This window comes from Sinohyriopsis cumingii, chromosome 4 (genome assembly GCF_028554795.1).
Source record: "Sinohyriopsis cumingii isolate HCF-2022 chromosome 4, ASM2855479v2, whole genome shotgun sequence".
Lineage (NCBI taxonomy): Eukaryota > Metazoa > Mollusca > Bivalvia > Unionida > Unionidae > Sinohyriopsis > Sinohyriopsis cumingii.
Genome location: NC_142964.1, coordinates 143,682,027 through 143,702,970, shown reverse-complemented (window position 1 = coordinate 143,702,970; position 20,944 = coordinate 143,682,027). Strand labels below are relative to the sequence as shown.

The 20,944-nt window shown below is 34.5% G+C and overlaps 1 protein-coding gene across 1 annotated transcript in view; it reads right to left on the bottom strand.

The window, feature by feature from the left end:
- The window catches only part of LOC149802240 (inner nuclear membrane protein Man1-like), a 79,859-nt gene that overhangs the window by 39,661 nt on the left and 19,254 nt on the right, over window positions 1–20,944 (bottom strand). Inside the window, exons 5-7 of the mRNA XM_089956664.1 lie at window positions 12,141–12,208; window positions 10,097–10,245; window positions 5,449–5,550 (exon numbers count right to left, since the gene is read on the bottom strand). Coding sequence (XP_089812790.1) covers window positions 5,449–5,550; window positions 10,097–10,245; window positions 12,141–12,208 — 319 coding nt within the window. The remainder of the gene's footprint in view (window positions 1–5,448; window positions 5,551–10,096; window positions 10,246–12,140; window positions 12,209–20,944) is intronic.

The window sequence follows — 20,944 nt, the reverse complement described above, 5'->3', positions numbered from 1 at the left end:
TAATGCAAAAATTACCATATTTACAGACATGGTAAATTTGTATTAGATTTTCTTTTCCAGCATTATTAAATAACAAAGATTTCCCTTATATTTAAATATTTCAGTAAAAAATTTCATTCTGTATAGTTGCCCATTTCATTAATCGTTTCCTAACATGGTTTAAGAAGTGCATGTTACGGTAACCAAGTTTTGTGTTGTCTTTACCGTGACAAAAATATGTCTTTGGTTTCCTGCTAATAAAAAATGGTCCAGTAAACAAACAAACAGCGGCCCTGACTTGAACAGCTAATACTCACTCTAGGTCCATAAACATAAGGCAAAAATGGCATTAGTTAGGACATTTATATTGTGCCTTTTATTTGAACTGTAGTATGTATTTAAATTTTATTTCATTTAATAATACTTAATCAGTACTTACTGTAGCTGTTGACAAAAGGCATTGACCTAGTTAATGTCATCAGGATTTCAAAACAAGCACATTTAAGACTGAGAAAAATGGCATACGAACCATGGACAGACAGAGTTAGGATGGTCTAGCTTTAAATATCAGTGGTGATTCTTAAATAGGTTACGCAAGAAAGGAGAGAAGTGCCCTCCCTTGTATTATTTTGTAGTACATGTATGACAAGTAAATTGCAAGCAGCCATCCGATCCCCATGTGATGATGAATAAATGTGCACACGACACCAGCCTCAAACTGTAATTGTTATTTCATGTCTCGATCTGAACTTGGAATACTTTTATTAAAAGGGTACCCGGTTGTTCATTTTATTACCTGGGTTAATATTAATGGGCGTGTACCTGTGTACCTGTTGGCATCATAAGTATTAAGTAGCTACATGTATAAATTGCTTTAAAGAAGTTAGAAGTTAAAGTGATGTACAAAACGTAACAATAAGGACTGCAAAACACTAGTTTAATATATGTACTAAGATGCATACTGCTGTCTTGAATGGTTTTGGATTTCTACATTATTTATAAAATTTAAACTTTTTCTTTCATAGCTACACCCTTCAAGTACTTAAATATACTTGACATTATAAGGAGTTCATCTGTGCAGTGAGCATGGATTATTGGGTCTCTCCTTACCACACTAAGATCCCACCCCCTGAGTCATAACCTTGAAACCAATGAAACACGGCAGGGATGATGGCCTCAATTTCAATTGGTGGCCCCAGAATTTTAATTTTGAAATATCCCAATCAAACATTAGTAAATCTTGCTTTCCAGATCTTTTCCCTCATTTGATTTATATCCTTAACATGTGATGCTGCTAGACTGGAATCAACATTTTACCTTTTTCCTAACTACAAAGTCTCATCAATAATGACAAATTTTGGACCACATTTCAATGCATTTATTTATAAGTCAGAAAAACAGTTAAAAATAGTAACTATGAAGTAATGGGTTTTTGTTGCATGTTTCCATGTTAAAATGCTGATGAAATACTACTAGAAGTTTATAAAAATTGTAAAAGTTGTCCTCACATCATAGTTGTTGTGTAACACACAATAGTTATATAACTTTTCCTCACATCACAGCTGTTGTATAACAAACAATGGTTATATAACATTTACTCACATCACAGCTGTTGTATAACAAACGATGGTTATACAACATTTACTCACATCATAGTTGTTGTGTAACAAACAATAGTTATACAACTTTTCCTCACATCACAGCTGTTGTATAATAAACAATGGTTATATAGCTTTTACTCACATCATAGTTTTTGTATAACAAATGATGGTTATGTAATATTTAATCACATCATAGTTGTTGTATAACAAACAATGGTTATGTAACTTTTACTCACATCAAAATTATTGTATAACAAACAATGGCTGTACAACCACAAGATGCTGATGAAACACTATCCATAATTATATAAATAGTAAAACTTTTTCTATCACAATAGCTGTTGTATAGCAAACAATGCAATCCTTGTAAATAGTTTTGTAAAAAAAGTTGTAAACAGTCTCCATATCAGAATGTCTCTTTTCATATGTCTGTTTAGAAATGTACCTGGATACATCCACCAAATCATATTTTGCTTCATAATGTGCTACACAAACTAAATTTGTCACTTGCTTTCAAGGATCTTAGTGAATTTTCAGTGGTATTTTTGTAGTATCAGCATCCAAACTGACAAGAGCATACAGAACTTTTTCTTTCCTATCTGAAGGAAAAATTGACAAAGTTAATGTTTTATTTTGATTACTGATGTATTGAATTTAAACAAGGATCTGAAGGGAATGTCATGAAATCCCTGCAAGGTGAAGTGAACTTTGCATTTTTGGGCCAGTTCAGGTGAAGTGATGGGGAACAAAGGTGACTATTTTACCAGATCACCCCCCACAGCATGGATCCTATAATAATTTGGTTTCTTTAACATATGTGCATTGTTAAAAAGCTGACAAGCAGAATCCTTCCTCCATTTCATAGCATCGGACATGTATTCCTTATTTTGAAACTTTTTCCAACTAAATCTTTGGATAGTTGACAATACATATTGGTAATGACTGATACACACATTTTGTGCTTTGAATGACTTATATTCAACACACAGTCTCAGGTTTGTTTGCCAAGTCATGCTTGGAGCCACTTGGACTAGCATGAAACACTCTGACTACTCTAAGGAACTAAATCATTGGATTTTTTAATGTTATTCATTTCATGTTTTGTTATGGTGATGGAAAAAGTTTTTAAATGTTCATTAGTCTAGTTCATTGACTGGTCCATTGGGTTAATATACTACAAAGATTCCTATCCTTTAAAACAGAACAGATCTTTAATTTGATCATTATTTTCTATTTATAGCATCTGTATATGACACATTTCCAAGAAAACAGACTGGTCTCTTCAGTTCATCAATTTATTATATTTTTGTATACATTTAGGCACAAGATGTTAAATGAAGCAGGTTTTATTGATGTGAATGATCCATGTTGTATGACTAAAAAATGTTAGAGAAGAGGATCTTTTAAAACATCAAGACATGTTAGATCAGACAAAGGACAAATCAAAAGTGCTTTACCAATTTAACAAGAATGCAACGGTGATGTAAGACAGCACTCAGACTGAGCACATCATCATGCTCATTGCAGAATTTATTTTACTTTCCGATCATTCATTAAAGTTGAATATGTAGACAAGTTAAAGTGTATTTGTTTGTAAATATTTTGTTGATATGCTTGGTATTAATCAACGAGAATTTTTCCCATCTGTGATAACAATTTTTAACCAGCTGCAGATCCAGTTTAGTAGTGAAAATAAAAGTACATTTTTCATAATTTCCAGTAATTATATATAGATATTTCATGCTAAGATTATGCTTTTGCCACTTATATTAGTAATAATCAAGCTTATACCTCTCAAGGGGCTGCCTTTTATGAAAGGGAGACAAACCTTGAATAAAATATGAAAAGGATGAAACTTTACATTTATCACTTTCTTTATAAACAAGCTGCTCTATATATGTGTCATGATTAAATTGAGTACAATTCACAATACAGGAATAAGTCATTACAGATGTTTAATACATCATTACATTAACAGAAAATTTACTTCACAAGAAAAAGTCAAAATTGTTCAACTCTGCAACAGTGGTGAAAATTCCAAGAATTCCTGCTGAAAAATTTGATGGAATATTCTAAAATTTATATGATGTGTGGGATTAAAGAAACGATAATAAACTTGACAAGTACCAAATTTTATTGCTTAATTTGTTATTTTGTTTCAACATACCAGAAAAGCATAATCCTATACTGGTGAGCATCAGATGTAATTTGGTGGAAAAATGCATAATGGCTGGCATGTATGCTCTATGGATATGAATACGTAGCCTATGTTGACCAAGTTTGAATCTTAATAATTACATCCAGTTATAAACATCAAAAAGAACTTGACAGCTGTGTGAAGCCCAAAACTATAACACAACATTGCTAGGCCCATTTCCTGTAAATGTTGTCATTTGTAGATAATAACATATTAATCAAAGTAGTACATATTATGATATACTTTATCCAGCAATTATTTCAGTAACAAAACCCGATATCTAGAAACAGATACAGGAAAAGATTACTGGATTACTTAACTTACTGTATGAATTAAATACAGGCTTTTAACACACATTACATAAAATTATGGCCACTTGTGAGTTAATATGATATATTTGGATTAATATGCTGACATGTCATACCAGAGAGATTGTCAACTATGAGAGGTACTTTGTACTCATTGATGCCATCAACAAAGGGCCATGTAGAGGAGATGACAATGGTGAGGAAGGCAGGATTACTTTATTCCTGCTTTATTTGCATCCATAAACCAGTATAATTTTTCCATATTATTCAAATAACACCTGATGAAGCAATGATGTAGCAGAGTCGTATAAAACCAAAGTGTCATGTCCAAGTTCTCCAAATATACTTTAATAATGATGTTTTTTCTTCTTCTCTTCTTACTTCATCATGTGATAAATAAAGATCTTCATTATAGTGCCCATGACTGTTAACCAGTTCTCGATTAAACACTGTAACACAATGGACCCCATGACCAAACAGTGTGTGTGAGATTTGGACTTTTAATATAGCTTTAACAATTTTTCAATCATATCGCTATGATGTCTGCAGTGTGGCAGTTTATAGTGATGTCTAGCACTGGGGCATCATGCCAGACATGAAGCATGATGTCCCCACCCAGTCACCGACCAGTCCTAACATTATCCTCTTAATGCTGAGAGCCTAGCAAGGCAACTGTTAGTACCATTTTATAAATCTTTGGTATGACTTGGCTTGGATTCGAACCTGACATTCCACATCCAAGGCAGACAGTCTAACCACTAGGCCACCGGAGTGGTGCAACCAAACATTATAAATTAATTTTTAAACAAGTGCCATTTTCATTCAGGACCAATGAGTCACATATTCAGCTGCTCAGTGTGTCCTTAGGAAAAACACAATTCCGATTTCCTTTGGCTTGCCATGGTCAATAATGTGTTAAAAGTGCCATTAAAATGAACAAAAATAAAAAAAAAACCATTATCCCTTCACCCTATATGCATTCATCCTGTTTTTGAACTTTCTTGCTATACAATGGTTGGTTACAGAAAACAAACAGTAGCAATGGACCCCAACTACTGCTGTATAACGAGGAAGAAATGTTGAATCTCACCCTTACTCTCATTTCAAATAAAACTGATGAAATTCATCAAATAAACTGTACCTCAGTTCACTTTTATTCAACTTATTTCAAATCAAACTGATGAAATTCATCAAATAAATTGTACTTCAGTTCACTTTTATTCAACGCATTTCAAATCAAACTGATGAAATTCATCAAATAAACTGTACTTCAGTTCACTTTTATTCAACTCATTTCATAAATTTCATTTGAAGAAGGGTGAGATCCTCTACGTATACATTCCCAAAAATATATTTGTCTCACCAATGATTTTTTCCACCATTTCATAGACCTCAGCCTGATGAGCCTCTCTAAACTTGTTCTGACGATGAATACAGTAAAATCCAAGGCATCCAATAGCTAGACCTGAAATGTAAATGATCAATGAAATATACAAATTTGGAAGGATATTCAGCACACCATTTTAAATAAATGATGACTAGAAATACTCCAACAGGAGTGTTAGCTCCATCAAGTTTTAACTTCTTCAGGAGTGTTCTCTTTTAAAGTTAAACACGACTGTACAAGAATGAAATCTCATTTTTAGTTCTGTCATATTTTTAGTATATCCCTTTATTTGGGACGATCAGATGTGTGATTATTCCACTTTCTTTTACACTCTTTACACGTGGTCATTTAAATGACATGAGATGCTGCAGCAATAGCCCCAGTACCTTTATCAATAATTTAAACTCCTCATTTCCAACAGATTTCAAATATTTTTTGTACTCTCGGATATGTATCAGACCAACAGCCATCATAACCTTCACTGACCCTTAGAAATTACTGTGAAATAATTTTAACAAATTCACTCACTTCAAGCTCTATCAAAGCTAAAGGTAATCTTGATAAGAAGCTTGTTGTTGTAGGGTTTAACGCCATTTTTCAGCACACGATAGACTATACATGGTGGCCAGTATATTATTGGTGGAGGAAGAACCCGGGAAACCCCCTGGAAAGAACCACCGACCCACGAGAAGCTACTGGCAAGTTTTCTCACATACCCACATTGGCTGAATCCGAGACTCGAACCCACGCAGACAGAGGTGAGATGGCAGTGATCCGTTAACGGAGAGCGCTTTAGACCACTCAGCCACTCGGGGCCCCTGATGAGAAGCTTGTCACACAGAGTGAAACATGGAACACCCTGATGACTTTGTACACTTGCCAAAAGTTTGGGACATAAAGCACAAGCTTTCAAATGATATGTATGGGTCACTTTTTAAGATGCAGTAGGAATGTGTCTGTCCTTCTGAATTTTACTGCACTAAAAGGTCAAAGACTGCAGTCTGAAGAAGTTGCTGTAGACAGTTTTTAAATTAAGAAATAATATAAGCATATGACGACACATTATAGCTATCATTATCTTTGCATGAGTCAGTGTGCCAAAACTAGTTTCTTACAATTTCTTTGTCAATAGTACGGTGTCCACTGTTCTCGACGTAGTTATATTAGTTGACAAGGAAACTAGCAAAGTGTTCTTTAGTGAGACTCAACATCAATTCATTTAAAATATATGATACTGGAAAAGTGAATATTTATTGCAGAAATTAATAAATCTGTAACGCAGGAACCTGCATTCAGTATCATCATCCCCAATCATGGTGGGATTTGAATTCTTCATGCTCAAGAATTCATTCCTTTCCATTTATTTTTTTACAGATGAGTCAACATTTGAAAATAAATGCAACACTGTTTTCACTGAATATTTCATCTTCTCTTTTTTACATATTCTATCATTGAACCACCACACACTCTTGACTGGTGATAAACCTAATCAGAATTGGCAAACCAATGAAATCTATTGTCGTATGATTCTATGCAAATGAGTGCACTCTATTCAGTAAGCTTGGGATGTGCTCGATTCAGTCAAGAGTCTACTGGAAAGATCTTTGATTCAGTCTAGTCTACCAGAAATATCTTTGATTCAGTCTAGTCTACCAAAAAGATCTTTGATTCAGTCTAGAGTCTACTGTAAAGATCTTTGATTCAGTCTAGAGTCTACTGGAAAGATCTTTGGTTCAGTCTAGAGTCTACTGGAAAGATCCTTGATTCAGTCTAGTCTACCAAAAAGACCTTGATTCAGTCTCGAGTCTACTGGAAAGATCTTTGATTCAGTCTAGAGTCTACTGGAAAGATCTTTGGTTCAGTCTAGAGTCTACTGGAAAGATCTTTGGTTCAGTCTAGAGTCTACTGGAAAGATCTTTGGTTCAGTCTAGAATCTACTGGAAAGATCTTTGATTCAGCCTAGAGTCTACTGGAAACATCTCTGATTCAGTCTAGAGTCTACTGGAAAGATCTTTGGTTCAGTCTAGAGTCTACTGGAAAGATCTTTGTTTCAGTCTAGAGTCTACTGGAAAGATCTTTTATCTGTAGTTTCTTAGGTATTCTTATGAACCTGATGGGCACCAATGAGGTACTTTCATGTATCAAAGATGAAAAATAATGGTCATTCATGCAAGGCCACAGCCTAGAATGAACCCTGGCAAAGAGAATTAAATATCAAATTATGGGGCAAAGTAATATTTTTTTGTTATTTAAATATTTAAATTTTTAGTAATTTTTTTTGTACAAAGATCAAAATTATATTCAAAGGAAAACAACTCCTTAAAGTATATATGTAGTTACTTTTCTTTTGAAACCAAAGATGAACAAATTGGTATTATGGCAGCTCCATTCAAATATTTCTTATCCTTGGAAGGCAGGATTTTTTTCTTCAAGGTTTTATGCTTCATTTAAATCAGTCTAGACCACCACCCACCCCAAAAATACCCCAACAAAAAGAAAACAAAAGTTTAAATGACCAACAGTGCAAACACACTGGTGCATACTGTTATCAATTTATATAAGTGGTATTCATGAGCACTAGCAATTTTTCGCAAACAGGAACCATTCATCTATTATTTATTGCTTACAAATACATAAATATGCTGAGAACACTGACAGAATCAAGCTCGGAGTTTTGTTATCTCCACGCCAGGACATATCCATTGTTATTGCCAATGAATTTTAGCCAGCTGATGGTATCAGAAACTGCCTTCAAAGATTTTAGCTCCATCAACTCTGATAAATCCAGACTTGCATGCAAGATGTATGTCAGACAAACAGAATGATACGTACATAGTATACTCCATAAAAAGTATTACAGTATTTGCTATTTACCTGTTTTTACAATTCTCAAGTTTTCATGTTTCAAAAATAACATTAACAAATAAAATGTAGTAGCTCTTGTATACAAATGTTCAAAGAGAACTAAATCCAAAATTTATGGAATTATTCAGAGTTTAGTGAAAACTGAAATACATCACATCTTTTGCCTGAAAACACTGACTCGACCATGTTAATATGAATCATGATATAGAAAATTTTGGTTTGAAATGCCAATAAGTTGACAGTGTTATGGACCCCCTGGTAACAATCTGGTTATAAATTATATAATAATGAATGAGATGAATAAGTCTTGTGCATTTTTATATCCTTAATGATTTTCGTTTTTAAAATCAGTAGGGGGTACAAACAGGACAGGAAGCAAATACTATATGACAAGCTAGACTTTGGGTTGAAGTTGTGTGCCAAGTTTCATGGTGACACTCCAAGTAGTTAAGGTCAGCAGTGAAAATAAATCTGTGCTTGCAGTCAGACAGATGGTCTGCCCAATATGCTCTTCCATTTTATGAGCAGCTTTGAAAACTTCCCCTTCCACGGTGGCTAGTTTATAGTGTTACCACAAGTTTTCCAACACACTTTGACAATTTTTCTTTGACAACGAAAATCTGACAGGTGTTTTGCTGTTGCTGATTGCTCAATACTGAGTGAGAATCTATCAAACAGTTGTTCCTGAGACTATGTGCTCAGCTGACAAAAAATCTGGGGCTCAGCTGACAAAAAATCTGGGGGTGAGTGGTTGGAGGGTGAAATTTAGATAGACAACTAGTCAACTAAATTTACATTTTGTGAGCAACTACTCAACTAGAAAAAAATCACTTGCTTGTGCTGTATGAACACACGTAAGAACATTAACAATGGATTTTAAAAAACGGGACAATTTTAACAAAAATTGGAATGTCATTCAGATGTTCACCTTATGTCAATTATGTGGACCAAGTTTTAGGGCAATTCATCCAAACTTGTGGGATTAGCTGCACACAAATTAATTTATGACATATATAACATCACATTTAATACACCTGAACAAGGATACAAAACTGAAAAAATGTATCAAAATGTGATAACAAAACCACTTCCACATCATGTTAATGACTTCCAACTTTCAGGGCAATTCTCAAAAGGTGTAGGACTAGTTGTACACACACAATAATTATGTACACTATATACAAAAGCAAAGAAGTGGCATAACTCCATAAAAAACATGGGTGTTGGGCAACATGATCACATTCAGATATTCACCCCATTTCAATCATTACTATAAAGTTTTGGTCAGATACTCAAAAGGTCTTGAACTAGCTGAACACAAAAATCACCAAAAAGGGGCATAACTATGGAAAAGACAGGAGCATGACAAAAAGACCACATTCACAAGTTCACTACAATAATATGCGTAAAGTTACAATACAGGAGTGATCACACAATCAAGAATCTCAGTATGTATGTAAATGACAGATGGATAAGCAAACTAATACTCTCCTATATTTATGGCAGGGTCCCAAAAATTACAGATACAGCCAAGTCATGAAAGAACACAACAGCGCTACTTTCATGTCAAATACTGTACACAGTGAATGCAAAGTGATCTCACAAACCATTCCTTTTTTACAATTGTGTTTAACTACCGTGTGGAGATTGTTTTTACAATCTTGCAAGAAAATTGTACATCCTTCATCATATTTTGTTAGACTATAATGAAAAATATCAAAACAAGAAGAGGCCTGTAAATGGAGAAAACATTACTTACATGTTATAAGAAGAAGAAAAGCCATGAAGATTTTGTAGAAGGAGCGACTGAGGCGCTGGAAAAATGTCAAATATGGTAAGGCTGCTTCGATCTGATATTGTGTTCCATTTTTCCAAGATTGCTGTTCTGCACCATCTTCATCATATACTCTGAAAAAGGGACATTGGAAGTAAAAAGAGAACTTCTTTGCACTAAACTCATAAAGTCAGTAAGGTTATTTAAGTATGGCAAAGATTTCTGTAAAGGTAAAAGGCATGAGCCATGTGGTGGGATCTGCCCATTTATTCATGTTTATTGTACGATGACAGCTTTTACATCCGTACTTATCCATGTCATAAATTCTGATAACCCATGGTTATGCCATGTGTCCTAAATTCTGATAACCCATGGTTATGCCATGTGTCCTAAATTCTGATAACCCATAGTTATGTCATGTGGTACCATTAACTGGTATTCCATAGATCGACACTATGAACTTGAATATTGATGTATGACATCATATGCCCTCTTCTGTATACAATCGAATAGAACTAAATCTCAATGAGATAAAATTTTCTAATTCAAATCATTTAGTAGGTAAAGTAATCTGACTGCTCATAGTTAACATAAAAAACAATGAAAAGAAAACACTGTGAAAAAAAGGAATCTCATGAGGAAAAATCTAGTTCACAAAGAACAAGCTAGATAATAATAACAATAATAATAATAATAATTTTAATAATAATAATGAAAGAGAATGAGAATAAACAGATTTTCAAACTGACACAGTAAACAAAATGAAATGCGGGACAATGAAAACTGATTGCATTTATTTTGCCATCCAGATGTTCAAAAAACTTTAAACTGCAATGAGACAAAAATGAATAAATGCAAACCTAAATGAAAAAGGTAAAATTCTTAACAATTGTTCCAGAAATTAAATGTACATATCTTAGCGCTGTCATAGATACATTCTGTTGGACACATCTTGGCAACAGTTTGCATTTATTAATTCAGCAAACCTCTTTCTAACACAATATAAACATATTCCTTAAAAAAAAGTTGTTTAATATTTCCAGGTATACTTATTTTGGACTGTTAGAAATTTTGTAAATTTTCCTTCAGCAGATGAAATAATTGTCTTTCTCAAAATCACAGCACATGTACAAAATGACTGATGCTGGTGATTTGAAAGAGACACGAGTATGATCATGTAAACAGTTGAAAATGATTGGCAATAAAAAAAAAATCAACTGGATGATACTCCCTTGTGTGATACCAATGATGTTGTTGGGTGGAGGACTCAAAAGGAAGTGGCAGTGAAAACCGGACAATTTAAGCAACCTCAGTTGCTCTACAAATACACATTCCACTGTACCATCCAACAATACTTCTGTTATCCCAATCACGATACAGTGTAATGAAAATGTAATGCTGAGCCAACTGTCCACAGCTTAAGACTGCAATGAGATAAACACTTTACGACATGACTGGTTTGCACATGTGTGCAAAATCTGTAAAACTGTTATTTATTTTCCCCCCGAGTGGATTGGAACAATAAATATAAAAAAGCAGGGACACTTGTTAGTCTAGTGCTGATCTGCAACTTCTAATAGAATGATCCAGTCCAGGGCATCCAACCTTTTTATGTTAGGGACCAAATTGCATTCTTTTGTCTCTTTCATTAACTTGGCTTATGTTTTCCACAACCAGTTATGAATGGATGGCAGGCCAAACAGGAACTTTTGGTGGGCTGGATTCTTGGTCATGGGTCACAAGCTGGACAACCCTGATCTAGACCAATAAAAGTAACTGCTGACACAGGTATTTCAACTCAAAACCTCAAAATAAATGCGTGCTTAATATAATACGTGTTTTATAATAACAGACAGATTTTATATAAATGTAATCAAATGCTTTGATCATGTATTTAAAATATGAAACTGATTCCCTGCATATAAAAAAAGAAAAACAGCATTCTTACACCATGTACAATTTTTTAAATAAAATATGTTTGAACTTAAATGTTATATGTCAAGTAGCAAAATTATATTTTTAACCATACCTGATATTCCAGTCTTTGTGTTTCAGAATCAAAGTGAAGATCTTCTCAAGCATTTTATCAACAGTCTGCTAAAAAAAGGGAGTCAAAATGAAAACTAAAACATAAGCATGTAATAAAATCTCTTTATCAGACATCTGCTGGATGGCTGTTGAAGGGAAGTATAATATATCTCAACTAGAAATAGTCACAGATGCCTCCCCATCCCTACCCCCATTTAATGTCAAAAAACAACTGTGGAAAATTGAATCTGAGAACGATTATAGAAACAATTCTCAAGTAGATTTCACACCAATAATATCTGCAAAGTTTCATAACAATTCACCAAAGCAAGGGGCATAACTCTGCTTAAAATATGCATTAGAGTGTGACAAAAGAAGGCCATGTGCATGCTAACCTTGTGTTATCAATGCTGAGCTCAGGGAAAGTTTTTTTTAAGCATCCATGACATTATTATGCTCTTACTAATTATCACAGGCACTCAATACAAACTTAATACCAAAAATGTTTGGAGTGAAGACACAAGTTTTAAACCTTATATATATATATATATATATATATATATATATATATATATATATATATACATAATAGTGATGGGAATCGGTCAGAAATTCATAATCGATAATCGGTTCCACTTAACCAACTGATAATCGATTATAATCAGTTACTAAGAGCAAATTTTAATTTTTGTTTGTTATTCAGTTATATATTTGATCAATAGTTCAAGATGTTAGTAAATGTACAGGAGTAATCTCTTTTAATGACATGTATACTTTAACCTGATAATAATATAACATTTTTGTCTATTGTGTTGTGTGTTATTTTTGTTCTACATCTTTGTTAAATGAACACAACTTTTTATCGCTGATAAGTCATATGTAACTGAAATACTGCTACAATTCCCCAAAATTCTTTCAGTCATATGTGATGTGTCTATAATTTTAAGTGTAGAGGGACATGGTTTTCTTGTTTGTCATTGTTTACAAATACTACAAATAATGTTGCTTTTAAAACTGAAACAAATCATCAAAGTGTGTTTAAATTTATTAACTCAACTATTTAACAACTTGATCATGCAATAATGGCTATATGTTCCTAATTATGAAATTATGCACCTAATAAATATCATACGGTTTTATAGTTGTAGTTGTGAAGGGTATTAATAAATTTCAGGTCAACTTTAGTGGCTGGGAGTTTTACTAACCTTTGTGCTTTGCATACAACTAAAAAGTAGTCTCCCTTTACACATAATCGATTATGGAGTTTCACAATCGATTATCTTATTGGTTTGCTCAACCAACTGATGATCAATTATAACCGATAATCGGAACAACACTAATATATAATAGGAGAAGAAGTTTGTAAAGGTTTCACAACTATCAGACAGTTTTTTTTGATGGTTTTCAGTAATCTACATAGTTTTTATATGGAGATATGGAGACATTTTGAAGGCAACAAGCTATCATACATCTTTAGGAGTTAGACTTGTGGAAAGTTAATAACCAGAAAATATTTTTAAAAATTATTTTTATGTAGTCAAACTGTTATTTTACCAAATCATTATTTTAGTACTTTGCCGCTTTATTTATACATTGTCCAGTCAAAGCAAAATGTCCAGTTTAACTATATGACAGTACCTTGCAAATAAAAATCATTTTAAAATACATTCACTGTGAGTGCAAATGACAATCTTTCCGCTAGCATGGATACATAAAGTATTATTAAAGCAAGTTATTGCTGTATATATTATTTACCCTGTAAACATCAATGACTGTATCAAATATGATTATGACAAGCTAAGAGAAGCCCAGGTGGTGAAAAAAAAACAACTGGCACAGATGCAAAACTTGCTGTTTGAACAGGATATCAAATACAAAGCTTATTTCATTACAAAGCAAGCTGACCTCAGAAGATGATTATGGATTCTTTTAATCGGGCCAAGTTTCCCAGAAGATTTGGAGGAGAAAATAAAAATAAAATCAGCCGATGAATTTAGAGAAGGCCAGAATAGAACATGATTTCACCAACAATATGATCATTAACACGGATAAAACTCTGGTGTACTTTGCTCTCATTCCTGATAGGCTGGTAGAGGGTAAAAAGTGAGAATTTGCACAACTGGTGCAGATAAAAACAAATCTTACTGCAAAACTTTAGTCCTTGCAGTGTCTGCTTCAGGAGAATTTTTCCTGGCATGAGGAAGCTAAAGAATATTCAAGCATCGAAAGCATGGATCACATGTGAGTGCAATGACAATCTTTTCACTAGCATGGGTTACTTTAGTCCTTGCAGTTTCCGCTTTAGGAGATGCGTTGTCTCCAATTATTTTTTTTGCACAACATCATGAAGCTAAAACATATTCATGCACCAAAAATATGGCTCATTATTGTGCAGGAAAAGGGTTGGGTTGTTGAGAAGATGCCGCAGTGGATTAAAGTGTTTTATCTCAAGCACACTTTAATATTTTTTTAAAATAAAATTTCAGTTTGAATGCACTTTCTGACAGGTAATTTTCAAATGATTTTAAATGCATCTCACAACTTACGACAGGAAAAAAAACGTGTCCCAGAACAAAAAAATTCCTTTAAATATTCATTTATGGTGTCCCAATATATAGGTAGATATGGTCAAAAGTAACAAAAGCTTCACTCAATAGTGGCCATTAAATGAACAATAAAGCACTTAAGCTGTATATGAACAAGTTTGGAATGTCTTCTTTTACTTTATCTATGTTAATTGGCAACTGACCATACTGACAGATTTTTTTAATAAAAAATTGCTCAGAATTGGCGAGGAATTAGATTCTACACACATGAGTTATACTCACTATGTCCACTTATAGAAAGGGTGTGGATGTTGTCGAAAATTTCTTCTTTCTTTCTTATGACAAAAACATGTGGCTGTGGCCACTGCAGTCATTTTGCATCTCCAGTAAGTGAAATTTGATGGATCTGATTGCTAGTTATTTCCGCTCCAAGACCCAGAATTGTTCTAGATAAGATATGATTGCACCAACACATTGCACTATATTTCTGTTTTTATAAAAGAAAATACTGTCATGCCTTCAAAATTCAAATGAAAACTTGAAATAAGATTTTTAATGCATTCATGCCAAGAAAAATGAAGGGTGTGGTGGTCATCAGGATACCTGCATCTGATCAAATGGAGCAGCCTGAAATGGCCTGAAAGGTTAATTTAAAATCACTCACAACTAGCAGGTAGTCTGTTTAGAAGTAATGTTCTTCTTAACTTGACATCGATAAGGATGGCATATGAAGATATGTCTATGCCTGTTTGTAATCTGCATATTGGAAATAGAACTAAGATGACAACACAAATAAAACTGCACCACCCCACCACTGACAGACCTTCAAAAGATGCAAAGACCATCAGGTTGATATGTATATCATTAATGTATCCTAAGGTGCATTTCATGAACTGTATCGATACATGGCAAAGGTGTATCTTTTCACTCCTAATTAAATACATCTCAAGTTAGCAACATTATTCTTGTAAAAGGTAATTAGGAGTTTTAAAAAAAATCTGCTGGTGTCTTCACATTGGCATGACAATGTATCAATAAAGCTGCGGAGCCTTGAAAAAACTGGTAACCTGTGGCAAAAATCACCCCGTCAGGTCAGAAATAAATAAATCACAAAAATGTTCACATTCTCTATCTCTTGTCAAATGTCTCACTCATAGTTTGTAAGATAACTTACTGAGAAAGAAAAGTTCTCTGTATTAAAATGAAGCCTTGATTACTGCAAAAATACCATTACAAAAATGATACCATTAAGAAATAAACAGGCCAGAGGTGAAACTACAATTTCTCAATTTAGTATACAAATCATGTCTCTTATTATATAATTATAAAAGCAGCCAGGTATTAGATGGGTATTGGACCCATCACAGTGTTGTACACTATTAGATGGGTGTTGGACCCATCACGGTGTTGTACACTATTAGATGGGTATTGGACCCGTCACAGTGTTGTACACTATTAGATGGATATTGGACCCATCACAGTGTTGTACACTATTAGATGGGTGTTGGACCCATCACAGTGTTGTACACTATTAGAAGGGTATTGGACCCATCACAGTGTTGTACACTGTTAAATGGGTATTGGACCCATCACAGTGTTGTACACTATTAGATGGGTGTTGGACCCGTCAAAGTGTTGTACACTATTAGATGGGTACTGGACCTGTCACAGTGTTGTACACTATTAGATGGGTATTGGACCCGTCACAGTGTTGTACAACATTAAATGGTTATTGGACCCGTCACAGTGTTGTACAACATTAGATGGATATTAGACCCATCACAGTGTTGTACAACATTAGATGGATATTAGACCCATCACAGTGTTGTACACTATTAGATGGGTATTGGACACATCACAGTGTTGTACACTATTCGATGGGTATTGGACCCGTCACAGTGTTGTACACTATTAGATGGGTATTGGACCCATCACAGTGTTGTACACTATTAGATGGGTATTGGACCTGTCACAGTGTTGTACACTATTAGATGGGTACTGGACCCATCACAGTGTTGTACACTGTTAGATGGGTATTGGACCCGTCACAGTGTTGTACATTATTCGATGGGTATTGGACCCGTCACAGTGTTGTACACTATTAGATGGGTATTGAACCCGTCACAGTGTTGTACACTATTAGATGGGTATTGGACCCGTCACAGTGTTGTACACTATTAGATGGGTATTGGACCTGTCACAGTGTTTTACACTATTAGATGGGTATTGGACCCATCAGTGTTGTACACTATTAGATGGGTATTGGACCTGTCACAGTGTTGTACACTATTAGATGGGTACTGGACCCGTCACAGTGTTGTACAACATTAAATGGTTATTCGACCCGTCACAATGTTGTACAACATTAGATGGATATTGGACCCATCACAGTGTTGTACACTATTAGATGGGTATTGGACCCGTCACAGTGTTGTACACTATTAGATGGATATTGGACTCAATGTGCTTATCAGTAATGAATGTCCATCCATGTCTCTAGTTCTATCAATGGCCAAAGTCATGAAAGTAAGATGGCAATATTTATTTAAAACAATGATCTGGCAAAGAAAACATTTAAAGGAGACCAGAAACCAATGGAAATATAGAATAATAATAAAAGTACTAATGCAGAAAACCTTATTCTGAAGTATCATCTGCGACCGTAATGCCAATATTAAAATACTGGCCTATCTTCTAGAAGCTGAATTTCCGTGACCTCGTATGCAAAATTTCCGTGCCTATTCGGTTCCTTTCGGGATGTGACGTCATAGTAGTGACTCCAGCAGCCCAAGTGGGAGTTGCCAGAGTAAAAGACAATACCGTTTTGCGTTGCTTACGGGTGTAATAGAACATTAAGAAAAGCCTGTGGACAACATTTTTTTTTCTTTTCCGAAAGATAAAGGCATAATGAAAGAATGGATACATTATTACAAACGAGTCGATTTCAAAGCAACACCATACAGCACTATGTGCTCGTTACATTTCTCAAAGGACTGTTATGAGAGGGATCCTGAAAAAATGGCAGCTCAAAGATACGCAAATGCTAGGCCTAGACTAAAAGTTGGCGCTGTTCCAGACATAACGTTGAATAATAAAAGTGTTAAACGTGCGAGTTACGAAAATAGGCAGAAGGCCGAGTAAGTGACCACAAAATGCAACAATCAATTCACAGATCTTTTATCTACACCAGCAGTGCTAAAAATAAATCTGATAGCCCGACACCCTGGGCCCCTCTAGTTTTAGTTTCGGCCCATCCTGTATTCAAAGTGAGGTGCCCGTCAGGCTTGTCGAAACAAAAATTGTTTGCCTGAGGAAACTTTGATCACGCTGGTGAAATTAGTAAATGTATTTTCAAGATGTTGACATACATGCCTTAACACGGCACAATCTAAATCAAATCACTACTGTCCAAGGTGAAATTTAGATTTGATTTTAATCAAATGGAGGCTTTGCCAAAAATAATATTCTAAACCTGCTGTCGTGTTTCGAGAAAACACAATTTTCAGTAATCTTATAAAAATTACAAATTTAAAAAAAAAGTCATTGTATACATGTAGTATGTATAAACGGTAATCTGAAATGATTGGAACTGATATAAAACTATTCCTTGGGCAGTTTAAATAGCAGCGATTAAAAGAAAAGAGGTCAAAGTTTCACATTAAATGGCTGACAATAGAAACTGGGGGGGGGGGGGACTATTGACCCAACCCCCAACCCAATGTGCGAGCGCCCATGGGACGTACCTTTTCTCCATGTGATACGCCTCATTATTCCCCCAGGACAAGCCCATTTTGCATATTCTGGTCAGCTCTGGCTAAATTGCAAAATAGCTAAAGTTTTGATTTAAGTACGCAAACAATAAAGCCGGTGTGACTAATGAACATAACTCCTTATCCTTGCATTGATCTTGTGAAAAGGACTGCCCTTCGGACATACTTCAAAGAAACCATGTTCGACAGTGTGTGTATGTTTAAGCACCAGCAATTGATTGCCAAAATAAACGATGCCTATTTTGTTGTTACTTACGATGCCATGGACTTCAGGTTTAAGTCTTAATGCATGTAACACTGTTTGCTGAACAATATACTGCATGGTATATTTTGTTTTATTCCTTGTAATTTAATCATGGTAATTAAACTTTACATATATGGTAGAGGAATGTCAGGTGTTAACTGGCCGAGTTTCTATGGCGGAAATGGAGATGCGATTTTGTTTGCAGAGAAAATTTCACAGTGATCATTCATTTAAGCTAATTGGTGACAATTTTATTCTTTTAATTTTTTTATACTATAGTACTGTCGTAGTTGTTTAAAAACATCTGAAATTTACTTGAATAATGTTTAATTTTCACGTTCTATTTACTAAAGAAGAAAAAAACTGTTGTGTGATATTAATTATTTTGTCCAGTACCGGATTTAGACGTGTGTGCGTGTGATTTGAATTTTTAACGTAGCTTTAACAATTTTTCAGGCATATCACTACGATGTCTGCAGTGTGGCAGTTTAGACTGTGGATTACATACGTTATATCTATTTATAAATGGTTTGGGGTTGGGGGTTTTTTCTTCTGACAAATGAAAATTGACAGACATAATGTAATAATCGGGACTTTGCTGCGAAAAATTTAGAGATATTACGAGATCGGGATGTAGATGAGGAAATACCCCCAAAATCGGGAGGTTTTTCTCCCGGCTTGAGAGTTGACAGGTATGAACTGTCCGGGCTTGTGGAATTTCAGTCAGGGCTTGAGTTTATTTAAGTCACCAGCCCGGGGCCTGTGCCTAAAAAATTTCTTTTAGCACTGACAAGTACAGTACATAAACTATTATATCAGATTGCAGATTCAAGTTTTGAATGTGCAACCCAAATGTGGTCTCCTTCCGTCTGCCTCGCTCGCCAATGTTTATGTTTGTATTCGAGGACTGGCTAGTATTGCGTCATGGTACCACGTCATCTGTCGTCTCATTAAAACTCGGAAAAACTCGGTAATTTACGGAATCGTGGTATCTTCCATGCAATAAAATCACTACCCGCTTACGATATTTAATTTATAAACATGACAGTCGAATTAAAATCTGTAGAGAATTACATACGTAGAAGGAAAATTTTGATTTCTAGTCTCCTTTAAGGTTTGTAGTAGTCAGCTGAGTTGCAATGTAAGCATTTAACGGCTGATAGTGTAACTTATTTTCAAGATTAATATCACCTCTACAGTAAGGACAATTTGAATTATTTTGAGGTTGAAATAATGGCAAAACAGACAAAATCTAAGTAAATACACATTTTGTAATTTAATAGATGATTTGTTAGTCTGGAAAGAGAAGTCATTTAGGAAACAGGTATTTATTCTAAAAAATGCTGGCAGATAATCAGCTTGCACTAATATCAAATGACAGCAAGATATGGAGTGGAAAATTCCATAGTGCAACTCATTTCAGGTTAATATTTTCAAAACTTACTTCAGCACATTATAAAACTTTTAATGCAATAATGTAAGTGTCTAAGGAGATTATCATAGTACAGTGGAAACCACAAAGTTAAGGTAGCAAAACTGAAGAACCAAATTAAAACTATTTTTTGTAGTTCTAATAATTATAATTACATTGGTAATTGTAGCAAAGATTTTCATTGGTCAGAACATAACCATGTGATCAGGCCAAGCTGAAAATTGCTGACTCACAGATCTTACACAACATCCTTCAGGCTTTATTTGCTTTGTGATTCGGCAGCTGACGGTTAATACACAATAATCTCAGAACAAAAAACAAACAATATTAAACTCTTAATTATTTCCCTTTGTCCCTCTAAAATGTGTGTCCCAAAAATCTGTATGTTGGGAGACAGATATCCCCTGCCCTTCGGATCTTATGTACAACACTGCTATCTTCACAGAATTTGGGACCAGTGGGGTGTCAAGATTGCATATGGGAACTTAACTAGAAAAGAAAAAGCTTTTCTTACATGTTTGGACTGACAATGACTTAAAACAGGCAAAAGAAATTGATAAAGATGCATGCTAGATGTTTAGTGATGTTGAACTTCAGCACTTCTTAAGAGTAGAGAACGAAGTATTATTCAAGGAGAGAATCAGCATCTACTTGGTCCAAACATCAGTAAGAAGTAAAGTTTTCCTTCATACAGTCAGTATAAGGAAAGTGGTTTTCCTGAGCCAAGTCATGTCGGCAAACTTTCAGACCAATATGAAAAGTTGTGACACTGGCTAAACACAAGAAAGCACATATATAAATCCAAGATACATG